Genomic DNA, 15,204 nt, shown 5'->3' on the forward strand with positions numbered 1-15,204 from the left:
TTTGTGTGAGTCACTTTTTTTATTACTCTTCCTCAGCTCTAGACTATGGAGGATGTGACACTCTGAAGATATGTTTCAATTCTGAGAATGACAGCCACAAAGGAAATCCAGAGCAAAAGCTGTAATCGCTTTTGTTTCATCTCTATTGAATTTACTTGTTTCAATTTTGTTTTAACTATTTTCATCTGTATTAAAATTACTTGAAGATCTATTTTATTCTGAGAACGACAGCCACAAAGGAAACCCACCTTTATAATTGCCTTTGTTCATCTCTATTAAAAATACTTTTCTAAAAATTAAAATAGTTCTCTTTCAGAAAGCATTTTGGAAGTGTTTGTACTTATTAATGCTACAGTTTTCCACAAATAAATACATTTTAATTTTTTAATTCCGATCTATTCTGCAGTGAAATTCTGACATAAGTGTTGGTAACAATGATAATATAAAAAGTGTGCTTGCAACTTCAGAGCATGCTCTTTAAGCTGAAAGGCAGTCTGGGGGGTCAGGACATGTGAGTCAGACTGGAACTCTTACGACCCGCATAAGCACTACACCTATCTACTGAGCCTCAACTCTGAAGGTATAGATTTCACAGCTTTCGTAACCTTCAAAATTGGCTTTCTGCAGATTTTAGTTAATGTCAGAACTAAAAAGTAGCAAATATAAAGTAGCAAAGCATTGTCTACTCTGATGACGGTTTGGAAGCGGGTTTTTTATTTATTTATTTTTTTGCCAAGGGTGACTGACGTCCATAGACAATGAAAGCCTGAAGAGGGCGCTCGACACCTGTCAGTATTAGCTCTGTTGTTATGATTTTTCTTTTTTTGTTATGATTTTATTCTGTTATGATTTTTCTTTTTTTAATCCTTTGCTGGTAAAGAGCAAGTTTTTATAAACCACCTAAAAAAAAGGTCTAATATAGCTACTCTAACAAGATTTTATCAAGTAAATCATTATTTACAGAAATTTTAAAGAGCAGTAACTATCAATAAATCACCTTGCATGAATTTTGACGTACATATGTAAAAACTTTTCTATGTAAGTCGACTCTGAGAAGGTCTATGCACCTTTACTACAAAAATACATAAATACAAATAAATAAATACAAATCTAAACTTAAGATGAAACATTAAGAAAATATGAGAATATACTCACCAGCCATTTTATTAGGTACACCTATTCAATTGCTTGGTAACACAAATTGCTAATCAGCCAATCACATGGCAGCAACTCAATGCATTTAGGCATCTAGATGTGGTAAAGACAATTTGCTGAAGTTCAAACCGAGCATCAGAATGGGGAAGAACCGGGGATTTAAGTGACTTTGAACGTGGAATGGTTGTTGGTGCCAGACGGGCTTGTCTGAGTATTTCAAAAACTGCTGATCTACTGGGATTTTCACACACAGCCATCTCTAGGGTTTACCGAGAATGGTCCGAAAAAGATAAAATATCCAGTGAGCGGCAGTTGTGTGGACGAAAATGCCTCGTTTATGTCAGAGGTCAGAGGAGAATGGGCAGACTGTTTAGAGATGACAGAAAGACAACAGTAACTCAAATAACCACTCGTTACAACCAAGGTATGCAGAATACCATCTCTGAACGCACAACACGTCGAACCCTAAAGCAGATGAAGACCACACCGGGTGCCGCTCCTGTCAGCTAAGCACAGGCTCACCAAAATTGGACAATAGAAGACTGGAAAAATATTGCCTGTTCTGATGAGTCTCGATTTCTGCTGCGACATTCAGATGGTAAGGTCAGAATTTGGCTTAAAGACCATGAAAGCATGTATCCATCCTGCCTTGTCTCAACGGTTCAGGCTGGTGGTGGTGTAATGGTGTGGGGAATATTTTTTTGTCACACTTTGGGCCCCTTAGTACCTGCAGGAAGGCTACTCAAATCATCTCAGAATGGTTTCTTGAACATAAAACTGAGTTCACTTTAGTCAAATGGCCTCCACAGTCACCAGATCTCAATCCAAAAGAGCAGCTTTGGGATGTGGTGGAATGGAAGATTCATCATGGCAGCCAAAAAAATCTGCAGCAACTGTGTGATGCTATCATGTCAATATGGACCAAAATCTCTGAGGAATGTTTCCAACACCTTGTTGAATCTATGCCACAAAGAATTAAGGCAGTTCTGAAGGCAAAGGGGGGTCCAACCCGATACTAGCAAGGTGTACCTAATAAAGTGGCCACTGAGTGTATAGCTATTTGTGTAAGATTGCTGCCATCTAGTGAAAAAAAGAAAAATACCATGACTTCATGTTAGGTCGAAATAATATTATGACCATAATGCCCAGTAGATGGCTGAAGTGTTCTAGGCAAATAACTGCTGTGAAAGAATTCTAGATTTTATGCTTAAAAAAATTAATTTATGTAAACTTATTTATACTTTTATTTATTTGTCTGTGTATTTATTATTATTATTATTATTATTATTATTATTATTATTATTATATATTTTATTTCTTTATTTAATTTGTTTAGACCCTGATCCAACAATAATTATCAATTGCTCCTGAAGATCTAAATTGGTTGGTTTAGTTGTGTTTGATCAGGGTCAGAGCTGAACTTGGAAAGTAGATCTTCGGGAACAGGACTGGGCACTCCTGTTTTATACTCTCACACCTTCATTTCTACAGTATGTGTTTGTTCAGACAACAGCCAAAGTGTGACTTTTTATGACCACTTAAATTCATCAAATGAAGTCAGTTTCTGTCTGTTTCGTATATATATATATATATATATATATATATATATATATATATATATATATATATATATATATATATATATATATATATATGCTATATTTCACCTATCTACTGTATATGAGAAGAACCCCATTCTCCTCCTTAGATTTTAGATGTTACTTAACTCTCATATGTTTGCTATGAATAGGAATTTACTACAATGGCTAAAGCTGTTGTGAAGCACTTTTATACTTTGCTGAAAAAAAAAAAAAAAATCTTGAGTGTTTAATGCTGATTTTTAAGGGATATTTTGTACGGCAGTGGTGCATACTTGACATACAGCCAAGTATGGTGACCCATACTCAGAATCTGTGCTCTGCATTTAACCCATCCAAAGTGTACACACACAGCAGTGAACACACACACACACACCGTGAACACACACCCGGAGCAGTGGGCAGCCATTTATGCTGCGGCGCCAGGGGAGCAGTTGGGGGTTCGATGCATTTTAGACTATCAAACACTAGAAATCGCCTCGGGAGGACGTGTAGGCTACAATACCAAGTTTGTTAGTGTAATGTGTTTATAGATATAACCAGCTGGGGGCAAGAGTGCACGGGGGTAGTAGGTAGAGAGGAACTAGAGAGCTACCCGGTTGAAGCAATGGGTTAAGACGAAGAAATTAAAAAAGGGCAGGATCATCGTTATCTAGCCTACTCCTTTTCTTTCACTCTGTGCGCGCGTGCACGGCAACCAAATGTATCACAATGAACAAAAACATACTCCCAAGTCCCAATAGACGGGTTACATAAACTAAAGAAAATGCGGACTGCTTAGAAAGGAAGACCAAGAAACAAAGACGAACAGGGACAAGGCAACACCTGTAAGTGTTTTCATAGAGATACATATATTTAACATTTCATGATTGTCACTGTCGTTTTCATCTGTTCCGCGGTACTATCATGTTTAACGTAGCCTACGTTTGTTTTACAGATATCTTGAACCAAACAACCCCAGTTTTTGATAACCATAGCTTTCGGAATTAACAGTTCGAGAGCAGCTAAAAGGGTTTACAAACCTAAAAACAAACTCTCATATCTGTGTGCATGAGCAAACTCAAGCAGTAGTTCGTGTCAAAGCAGAATTTAGATTATTTTTGTATGTGCGCGCGTATTCTCCTCCTCAGTTTCATTTACTACTGTACAGCGGTCAGCTGTCCCACCCACGGTTTTACTTTCCATTTAGCTATTGTTGCAACATCATGTGAAAACCCAGCATGTGACTCTTTGCACATAAAAACACTCGCCGCTGTTGACTACTCAGTTCAAGAGCAGCTGCAGTCAGATATTAATCTACAGTTTCTCATTGACCCTTGGTCTGTTTTTATTTTAGTCAAACATGGAGGTGGATCTGCACGGACTGTTTGAGGAAAACAACACCTTCGACTATGATAATTATGAGTACAAGGAGATCTGTCCGTCCAGCACAGTCTCTGGCGCTTTGGCGGTCTTCATGCCCCTGCTTTACTCTGTGGGCTTCTTATGTGGGCTGCTGGGAAACGGACTGGTGCTGGCAGTACTGCGGCTTAAGACGCTGAACCTGAGTGTGATGGACATCTTCGTCCTTCTTCTGAGTGTAGCAGACAGCCTGCTGCTGCTTACACTGCCCCTCTGGGCTGTAGATGCGGTTAAGGGATGGATCATGGGCACAGAGCTCTGCAAACTGTCTGGAGTTCTGTTCGAGGTGAGTTACTGTTGGCTTGATAATGTATCTGTTTGATGAGTTTGTAGATGTCATTGCATTTTCATTGTACACATTTCAACCATCAGACATAGTTGAAAGTTAATGACACTCTGAAATCAAACTGACAAAGTGTGGAATGACATGTTTTGGATCTTCTGGTGGCATCCGTTAAAGAAACGTTAAGAGTTAAAAAAAAAAAAAAAAAAAGCTTTTACAGTAACTTTGTGTTTTATGGTCATATTTTGAACATCCACACCTAGACAAGTGACTTGAGGCTTTCTTTTTTTGTCCAAATCAATATATTTAATCCTAAATACTTTAAATATATATAAATATTTAATGAATGACTTGAATACACATCTTCTATGCTGAGCTTCTTTGAATTGAAATTAATTTTGATATGGGGGGGGGCGCTGATACAAAGTAAAAAATATGGTGATACAGCTGTCCTAATATAAGTATTTTTAAGCAATGTACAAAACTATTTATTACTATTTATACTTTACTATTATTATTTGTTACTATTTAGTAAACATTGTATGATGAATCAAAGTCACTTGGTGCAACTAAAATGCAGAATAAAAACAAAACAAGAAATAATATCATAGAGATGACTGTGTATCAAGGACAATAAGATTAAGATATCAGATAATTTGACCTTTATATTACAAGACAAGGTTATTTCATGTTTTAAAATGTTATGTGGTGTGACTCCCATAAAAATGAGAAAATCTTATAATACTGTAAGATATATAATATAATTATTAGATATACAAAATAAAGGGTAAAATATTTTACTTACTCTTTAATCTTATAATACTGTAAGATATTTAATATTATAAGATATTCAAAATATTGGTTAAAGATCTTGTACCTTTTATATATATATATTTGATTTTTTAAAAATAAAGAAATAAATGTTTCTTTTAAGCTTTTAAAGCCATATGAAGCCAACATAAATACATTTACAAGAAATTACATGTTTTAAAATATCTTTTATAAACGATTTTTGCACTTTCTTATTTGTCATTAGCAGTCTATTTTAGTAATATTGTAATTTCCTTTTCATTATCTCTTCAGATCAATTTCTACTGTGGTATCTTCACGTTGGCCTGCCTCAGTGTGGATTACTATCTGTCCATCGTTCATGGAGTACAGCTGTTTTCTCGTAAAAAGCCTGTGGTGGTTTACTGTTGCTGCTTGATCATCTGTGTCCTCTGCCTGCTCCTGTCCATCCCTGATTTGATCTTCCTCAGTGGAAGCACAGATCAGGGTAAACAGGAATGTATTTACCATTATCCGCCTGATTCCTGGCGTCTTGCCTCTCGTCTTCCACATCTTTCGGTTTCACTGGTACTTGTGCTACTGTTCTGCTTTTCCATCGTCCTGCTGAAGTTACGGCACAGCTCAAAGTGCCAGCAGAAGAAGAAAGGTCAAAGCACAGCTATCATTGCAGCTCTCGTACTAGTTTTCTTTATCTGCTGGACACCCTACAGCATTACTTTCATTGTGAACACTTTTCAGTCAAAGGATAGCGTCTCTTCAGCAGTGGAAGAAGACTGTGAAGGGAGGCAGTGGACAGCTAGCAAAATAACAGCAGTTTTTGGGCTTCTCCATTGCGTTGTTAATCCTGTTATTTACTTCTGTCTCTCCAAAGAGTTCCGGCATCGCGTACTGACTGTGATAAAATTCAGTGCTTGTAAAATGGAGAGTAATGATGTTTCGCTTTGGGACTCTAGTGGAGTAAATGGTAATGCTTCTGTCCAGGAGGAACAAGGTTCACTTCAACCTATGAATGAGATTACACAAACAATAAAATCCCAAGTTCATGTTATTTGAAAGCATGGATCATAAAACATTCACTGATGGACGTTCTGTATCTCGTAATTCCTAAAATATATGGTATGCATTCTTCATTTAACATGTGAGCAGTTAGTAGATATCACTAAGTATGAAATAACCCGATGATGGCTGATGTCCTTACAGGTTTCCGTACATGTATTCTGGAAAATTCTCTCATTATGGATGATAAAGGATGAAATGAAAAAGATGGACATTAAATGAAGAAAGAAGGGCATGAAATGCTGGCCAACTCATTTGCACTTTAATTCTGTTTATTTTCATCAGTAAAATTATCATACTGGGAATTTTTTTATTTTATCTGTTCAAATGTTGTATTTATTTAGTTTTGTTGAAAATGTTTTGGAGTAATGTGCTAGAATAATGTTCTTAGTTATGGACTGAAATTATCAGCCAATATTTGGCCATTAGTCGGTTCTGTGCCTACTTGCTTGATCAACAGATATCTTTATTCCCACTCAATTACAAAATCATTGTCAATTTTGTACATACATGTATGCGTATATATAATTACAATATGTGTATATTTAACTGTGCCATTTAAATTATATGTAATTATGTAACAATTATTGTAATTTTAATTACAATTACACAACACATGAAATGTCACATTTTACAACCATTTAAACATCGTCTATGTTACATTCATGTCATGTTACATTCATCTACCAAATCTGTTGTAGGTGGGAGAAGTTGTTTTAAAATTTGTGTCAAAATGTAACAAGTAGAATCAGTGGATCTGCTGATGAATAAGATTTTATTTTAGAATTGTGACTCCAATGACAGGAAGTCAACCTGCTTAGCAGTTTCGTTCAGGTTTTTTTTTTTAGATGTCTTCAAGTCAGTGGTCTCTGGAAGGCTGTTTCCTGTTACTTACATAAGTGTTAAGTGTATAACAGAACACAATGCTATTTTAATGTTCCTCCCAAATTCTTCTCTTCACTTCACTTCACTTCAGTATTTATGGTTATTAAAGAGAAAATATATTGAAAAGGACTTTATTCATTGGTCATCAAATAATGCCGAGAGAATAATGATTTGACATAATTGTGTGTAGTTTTCTGTGAGATGGTGTCATAAAGTATTCTTTTCCCATTTTGCATAACCAAGTGTTCTTCTGAACCCTTTTGGAGGAAGTACTTTCTTCCTGTGATATAATCATAGCACTTTCTGTATGGGGTGAATTGGTAATTGGGAAAGACCATTGTTGGGATTTTCAGAAATAATTTTTTTGGGTATTGTCATTAGTGGAATATCCCATGGACAGAGAAGACAACGTGGTGTGCAATTATGTTCTATTCTTTGTACTGTACTGCAATGTAGTGTCCTTTAGAAATACTGTCAGGATGTCATCATCCTAAACAACAGAAGTGGCTGTCTATAGTAGTGAGAGTAACTGAGCGGTTAGTACATATCTGTAAACATTTTAATACACATGATCCATTCCAGTGACAGTACATTTTGTTTAGACTGGTTTCTTGGAAAGTTCTTTGTATTGTAATGTGTTCTGAGGCCATGCACACAAAAATAACCACGTGACGCCTCAGTTCCTCTTCTGAAACAGAGCATGTGGTGAGCATAAATGTGAAGAGGACAGCATGATTGCATTGTCATGCGACAAAAAGATCATCAATAACCCATCAGATATTTCCCATGAGTCATCATTACAATAAGGAAAATAAACAAAATGAGAGTAGATATAGAATATGTATATTTACAGTTTCAGTAAAAGGAAATTGCATTTTCTGTGTTCATTTCCTGTCCTGTTGTGTGTTTGTGTTACTGCGTATGACAGTTTTTTTGTAAAATGTGATTAAGTAGATCTTTGTTTTCTATTTCTTTATTCAGTGCTCTTTACCCATGATTTGCATCCAGTGTTTTGAAATGTGTTTTCGTAGTTCTTCTTTTTTGGCTGGTCCAGTAGGCTATCAAAAATGTAGTGTGTGTGTGTGTGTGTGTGTGTGTGTGTGTGTGTGTGTGTGTGTGTGTGTGTGTGTGTGTGTGTGTGTGTGTGTGTGTGTGTGCTGTAGTACCCCTGGTAGATGATGGTTAAGAGCACTAGAATAACTTGTTTAATTCTTACAGTATGTGTATACACAAACTTGTTTTGACATGTCTTAGACTGGTTTGTCAACTTTTGAGAACTGGGTCGTGTATGGGAGGAGCCTAATCATTCAGTTTTGTCATTCAGCAGCGTATAGAGCAGCAGTCATTTCATCGTCCCATTGTCTGAATGAACCTCAGGTTGGAGACTCCTTCAAGGACAGCAAACCATTTCCAGTTTACCATAATATATCAAGAAAGAATGGGCAGGCAGGCAAACTCATGAAATGTGCTAAATATAGGTACTTTACTATTACTATTTTATAACTCAAAAGATAATTAACACTTATGGCTGTATGTTCACATTCATCTGTCACCTAACAAACAGAATTAAATATCCCTGTTGTGAAGGCTCTATACTATGTTCAATTAAGTCTGCAATTGGTGTAAAAATGGTCTCTTGGACCTGTTTTTGTTTTTTGTTTTCTTCTTTTTTTTTTTCTTCCTTCCTGCTCCGAGATGTATTTTAGGCTGTTAGACATTTTGTGTGTGCCTTTTCAAATTATGTCCAGTCAGTTGAATTCTCCACAGGTAGACTTCAATCAAAGTGTAGAAACATCTCAAAGATTATCCATATAGAAATGGGACTCATCTGAACTACATTTCAAGTGTTGTATCAAACACATCTGAATATCAGAAATGTCATATTTGTTTTTTGTTTTATCAGTTTTATCTCTTTAAAGCTATCACAAATCTGCAAAGTTATCACAAATCTCTTTTGCCTTGTCATTGGGTATAAAGTGTGGATTTATATATGTATGTATATGTATGTATATGTATGTATATATATATATATATATATATATATATATATATATGCTTCAATATATGTATGTATATATATATATAAAGCATTTAAACAAAATGTGAATGCACTGTGACAGTTGCTGTAGCAGTGACATCTTGTGGTTATTTTGGGGATATTTTTACGTGTAGTGGAGTATATGCTTCACATTTTTTTTTAGGTGTAGGCCTATGTGTACCTGGCTGTAATAGGGAGCCCCACGCATGATATGCTGAAAAAATAGATCTTTTTATTAATTGGTTCACTCATTTAAGGTAAATCGTGGGGACGTTGTAGCTTACTAATTTGTTTCTTTATTTTAATTTAGTTAAATCATGGTCACGAGACAAGGATTGAATCACTACTACTGATTCTGAATCACCATGCACAGACATTTTGGGAGGCAGGTGAGGGAAAAAGAATACCCCTCTCAAAATTATTTATATACAAAAAGATGCATAATGTTGAACATCTTTTAAATTACACCAATTAACACTATACAGGGGTATCCATCCCTCCAGGACCAGGACTGGACATTGCTACACTATTATCAGGTTATACCAATTAAATAAAATCAGTACCTATTATCAAAATCTATTTAATACACAGTTACAATTGAATAATGTTATGAGATTAATGTTAAATATAACATTTTGAATATAGAAATATAAAACAATTTGTGACAGCACGACATAAATAGAACGCGGTAATAAAGAGCATTGCTTACTATAGCATGTTTAATTTTATCACACATCACACTGATCTCATACTGCAGAAAACTGACAATGTGGTAATATATCATGGCGAGCTCCCCAAGCGCTCATCAGCATTGTCATAAAGGTGGAGAGAATCCAATTGTCTGGGAATAGAAGCCACCTAAGAGCAATCAGGAAAAGAGGATTTCCATTTTCTTTAACACGGAAGTAAGCTTATGGGCGAGACTTTCAGTTCATTAACTGCTATAGGGAAATAACAAGAAGAATAACAACGTGCAGTAAACAGTAAAACTGTTACCACTTCAAACCAGTGTGTTCAAAAATAAAATAATACATTAAAATAATATGGTAAGACACACCTATTTTCAATATCAAGCAGCAAAACAAACTGTTTTGTAGAGTTAAAATAGCTGGACGTGGTTGAGATCGGAAGCTAGACCCATAAAAAGTACAAATGGCTGCGCCCACTCTTATGAGAAGAAAAAGGTGGATAAACACAACAGAAAGAAGTTTTGGGGAGGCTAGATCTCACAAGACCAGGCAAATGGTATCTCTTGTTCTTTTCTCCCGTTGGCTCCAGTGATTACAAAGGAGTCCAGACCACAAGATTCCTGCAGGTTTCCATGCCTTCACTTTTGCATGCTTCACATCTGAAGCTCTGCCTCTTCTGCATCTTGAAGCACCTACACTAATTTCAATATTGTCACTCAGTAAATGCCCCTCTGGGTTATTTCACCACACATTGAGTCTGAGCTTCTTTTCTCCCACCACAACTCATAATTTATCTTCTATTGTATTGCAGTTTTACAGCATTAAGAGACAGGTTTTATATTAGTACAACTGAAACTGATGCAGGGAGGTTTATTACATTGAAATTTAATGCTGTATAATAATATAATTTTTCATTATTTTCACAGTGATTTTCAGCTGCTCACAATCCATTGAACAAATCTGCCAAGTAAGAAAGTGATCCTTTTTGACAAAATAGACATTTGTTTTATATCTCTCTAAAATATGTGAGCTGTAAGGCATCAAGTAAGCATTAGAAATGTATAACAGTCGAGAATGTACAGTAGCTTCCAATTGTGCAAAGAGAAATTTCTGAAAGCAAGATTAAAAAAAAAAGATCAAATATATATTAATAAAATTAGTTTGATGGCACATGAAAAGTTTTCAGAAAAAAGATGACATTGATTGTACATATATTAGTTTGATGGCACATGATGTTTCAGAAAGCTCTTCTGTGACACCAGGCCCACAAAAGCACTGGGTTGACACAGCAGTGTAAGTAGGCCAGTGTGGAAGTAGCTGTGAGAGCTACGTCCAACGATGTGAAGTTTCCACAGGATGTTTGGTTACTGGGATTGATGGTCTGATTGGTTTGTATGGTGTCAACGATGAGGGTGATGTTGTAGGGCGTCCAGTGGATAAAGAAGGCTACTACCAGAGCTACGATGACACGAATGGCCCTCCTCTTCTGCTTGCACTGGGAGCCACGCCGCAGCCGCAGCAGGATGCCAGAGCAGCAGAACAGCATTATTAGTGCTGGAAGAATGAAACCCAAAATATGGTAGAGCAGACAAGCAGCCAGATGGAAAGAATCAGATAAATGATACAAAACACATTGTGTTTTCTCCTGACGCCTGGAGTCCTTGTAGTCCTTGCGTAATATCCAGTCAGGAATGGAGAGCAGAAGACAGAAGAGCCAGACCGTCAGGCAACAACAGTGAGTCACTATTGGCTTTTTACGAGAATAAATCTGCACTGCGTGGACGATGGACAAGTAACGGTCAAGACTGATGCAGCAAAGCATGAAAATGCCACAGTAGAAATTGATCTGATGGAGAAAGATTTGACAATGAGAGATTACAAACCCAAAGTTGATTCTTAAAATAATATTCCTGGTACAGTAGTTAAGCTCGATCAACAGCATTTTTGGCATAATGTTGTCACACAAAAATAATTTTCCATATATATAAAAAAAAAAAAAAAAAAAAAAAAAAAAATATATCTGGGTTTAAAAGAAGAATGGAATGGAATAGGGCCAATCCATAAAAGTGTTTAAAATATTCACTGTTCACATAGTATTTAAATTTGAAAATTAAATTTAAATTATCAAAAAGATTCCTTTAACATTAAATATAAAGAAATATTCCTTCAATACCACCAGCTGCATATCTATTCTATAGAATATTGTAATTCATACCATTCAAAACATAATTTCACAAAATCAACACAAGGCCATAAAAAAACTGACCTTATAGACTTTTGCCCACCTTGAACAGAGCTCCAATCAGCTTGCAGAGTGCTATGCCGAAGATCCACTCATTCGCTGCCTCTACAGCCCAGAAGGGCAGCGTTAGCAGCAGTAGAATATCAGCTAAGCAAAGGTGGAGGATAAAGATGTCGGTAGCATTCATGATCCACCTTTTCTTCCACAGTACCACCAGAACCAGCCCATTTCCCAGCAGCCCCACTACCAGCGCCACAGAGTAAAGGACCGGAATAAAAATGGAATCAAAGTACATGGAAGACTCCTGATCACAGATTGAGCCACCACAGCAGGACTCATTATAATTCTCATTGTAGCTGCCATTGTAATCAATGTAGAAGTCAAAGTCTTCCGCTTTAATGGTGATCTTTGTAACATTCATCTTCTGCCAAAAAACCATAAAACATAATTTGCATACCAGAATGAGTATCTATTTCTATCTTCCATTTTCAATAGTATTTTAATGTCAAGAGTCTGAGTGTTTTATGTGTGAGATCTTAAACTAGTGAATGCGCTAATCTGTGTGTGTGGCAGCAATTTATTGACTTTCTGCAACTCCAACCCCCAGTTCAACCCTAACCCTAATCAAACCTGAACCAGCTAATTAAGATCTTCAGAAGAACTTGATAATTATATACAGGTGTGTTGGAGTAGGGCTGGCAATGAACTCTGCATGATGGTAGATCTCCTGGAACAGGACTGGGCACCCCTCTAGTTTGTCACTATTCTTTTTGCAGAAGTAACTTGTTTTGACCAGAAGGGGGCAATGATGAGACGTAGTACCTGGTGTACACTGTACAGGCTTTAAACTCAAGTTAAATAATAATTAAGAAAAAAATGACAATTCTATTATCATTTATTATAGATTTCAGTTGATAATTACAGACAGCTATGTTTGATCAGGCTTGGTAGATCTCCAGAAACAGGATTGGGCTCCTCTGATGATGTGGATGATAGAATGTTGTATAGTACCCATGTATTAGGATTCATATAGCATATAACCTTTTCAGGAATATATTCATTTCTATTTGGGAGCAAAATACAGGAATTTATAAATGCAGTTACAGCAACATTGGCACTAAATTAGGTGTTTTCATATTCTGTGAATCACTCGATTGAAAAGAAAAGAGAAAATAAAAGCACACTGGCCACAAAGCACATTCATCTCAGTTAAGTTTCTCACCATTGATGAGACCATGTTAAATCTCCTGTGACCTTCACGTTTGTGGCTGAGGTAGCAGTCTGTTGCCTTCCTGCAGTAGAAATAAAGTCAGTCTGTTTGTGCTGGAAAACTATATAGTACTTTTCAATTCCTACAATTATTCATCATAATCAAAAGTGAAACTCCTTTTAAATTCTTTCAAATTTCATATCAGCCAAAAGGGAAGCAAAATGCTTATTTCTGTTCCCATGTCAGTTTTTTAACAATACATTTTTTTAAAAGATGTCTTCAAGTCACTGCATGGTCTAAGGTGTAAGGTACACAGTGCTTTTTAATGTTCCATCCACAATCTTATTTTCATTTAATAAAGAAATTAAAAGCTTGTAATGGTGGTGGCTGCCCTATTCTCTTTTCTTCCTCTTTTTATTATTCTTCTTCTTTTTTGTTTTTAAAGAAAAATTTGGGTGTCAGACAGGTATAAAAAGCAGAAAACAAAACACGTAAACACTTTATAAGCAATCATCTGAAAAAACAAAACAAAACATAATATCTTAACCAGTTAATTTCACTACCAGGAGTGATTTCATTAAAAGTGCAGATGTGAATAGTGTTTGTGTGTGTGGCTTGTCTGGCTGATAGCGTGTGGATGAATGCTAGTGTGAGGGTGCAGTGTTGAGATACTGACCAAGTTTAGCAGAATGGAAGGTGGCTGAAGAGAGCAGTCTCCTTTTGGATAGCTCAACAAAGCAGATGGTCTCCAATTTCTGATCTCCAAGCTGCACCAGACAGCATTCCCAGAGGCACAGAGTCAGCTGGAAGACACAATTCCCACTTCACACAGAAACCCGTAATTCTGACTCCTCTCTGTAAACCTTCTCATGTGAACTGTGTTCATGTAGAACTCACCCTCGTTAATTGACTCACTTCTCCCATTTCAACAAAGTCAAACAGTATATGGTCACATGAAATTTTCTGCACTGCCACACTCTCACTTCTTTTTTGAGAATGGAAGTTGCATTCTTGGAAATGGCATAATGTATAAGGGGAAAATGTTAACCCAATGAGAATAATAAATAAGCAAAAACATGCAGGTGCTCATTCTGTATTATGTGACAAAATATGCAAAATAACAGCTATAAGAAATAATTTCAGATTACATCTTTTTATTTTATTTATAAACTGATGTTCAGCTGTTATTTCCAATAGTCAACATATTTTTGTATCATCAGTCATCAAAGCTCGGTAGACACTGATCACAGACATGATGTACCTTTAATTTCACCAAGCTGATTGCTGACTAAAAAACCCACAGATCATGTCATCTCAAGTTTAGTTTTGATGTGACAAAGTGGTGATATATATGTGGGTGGGTTGTTTACCTTCATTTTAATTAGTCTTCATCAGGATTTGGGTCATTCCTGGCATTCTGTAATATTTCAGTCCCTCAGAGTTTCTAAAGTGATGGTTCACCAAAATGAATCGTTAGAAGCTTTCCACAAAACTTTGGGATGCCCATTATAATGAATAAAAATAATTATTGCATTTTAATATTTTGTTTCATAAATAATGTCTTATATATATCTTAAATCAAGCATTTTGTCATGTCCCTGAGACATTTCAGAGTTTGTCCTAAGGAAATTCTTAACAAAATGTGCGTAGTGTCTGTGATTTTGGCAACAATGTAAGCATTTATTTGGTTTCCTTTCTTGTAAAAAAAAAAATATATATATATATATATATATATATATATATATATATATATATGGTGTGATATATATATATATATATATTTGATAAAACACAGACTTTAAAGTTTTGAGCCATGGCCATGTGAGTGTGTGAAATGTTACACTGGTGTGATTCAATA

At 35.9% G+C, this 15,204-nt stretch overlaps 2 protein-coding genes and 1 long non-coding RNA gene across 4 annotated transcripts; 2 read left to right on the forward strand and 1 right to left on the reverse strand.

Annotated features, from left to right (window-relative positions):
* Nucleotides 1-3,248: 3,248 nt before the first annotated feature.
* cxcr3.3 (chemokine (C-X-C motif) receptor 3, tandem duplicate 3) lies at nucleotides 3,249-7,757 on the forward strand. The gene is made up of 3 exons (XM_019119134.2): nucleotides 3,249-3,580; nucleotides 4,090-4,440; nucleotides 5,521-7,757. Exons 2-3 carry the CDS (start codon nucleotides 4,096-4,098, stop codon nucleotides 6,277-6,279), a joined length of 1,104 nt encoding a protein of 367 aa, XP_018974679.1. The 5' UTR covers nucleotides 3,249-3,580; nucleotides 4,090-4,095; the 3' UTR covers nucleotides 6,280-7,757.
* Nucleotides 7,758-8,286: 529 nt separating this feature from the next.
* LOC122139954 lies at nucleotides 8,287-10,512 on the forward strand. Its single transcript, XR_006156681.1, has 3 exons — nucleotides 8,287-8,645; nucleotides 9,516-9,594; nucleotides 9,691-10,512. It is a non-coding gene; the product is annotated as an uncharacterized LOC122139954 (long non-coding RNA).
* A 566-nt stretch (nucleotides 10,513-11,078) lies between these two features.
* On the reverse strand, nucleotides 11,079-14,770 carry LOC109070701 (C-X-C chemokine receptor type 3-like). Of its 2 annotated transcripts, none has more exons than XM_042740592.1 (4): nucleotides 14,023-14,770; nucleotides 13,359-13,428; nucleotides 12,180-12,560; nucleotides 11,079-11,740 (listed from the first exon to the last, which is right to left on the reverse strand). In XM_042740592.1, exons 2-4 carry the CDS (start codon nucleotides 13,371-13,373, stop codon nucleotides 11,132-11,134), a joined length of 1,005 nt encoding a protein of 334 aa, XP_042596526.1. In that variant the 5' UTR covers nucleotides 13,374-13,428; nucleotides 14,023-14,770; the 3' UTR covers nucleotides 11,079-11,131. The 2 variants fall into 2 exon arrangements, with proteins under 2 accessions (XP_042596526.1, XP_042596527.1); XM_042740593.1 differs by having other exon boundaries at nucleotides 12,180-13,199; nucleotides 14,023-14,769.
* Between the last annotated feature and the right edge of the window lie 434 nt (nucleotides 14,771-15,204).

The sequence above is a fragment of the Cyprinus carpio genome, chromosome B16 (assembly GCF_018340385.1).
Source record: "Cyprinus carpio isolate SPL01 chromosome B16, ASM1834038v1, whole genome shotgun sequence".
Lineage (NCBI taxonomy): Eukaryota > Metazoa > Chordata > Actinopteri > Cypriniformes > Cyprinidae > Cyprinus > Cyprinus carpio.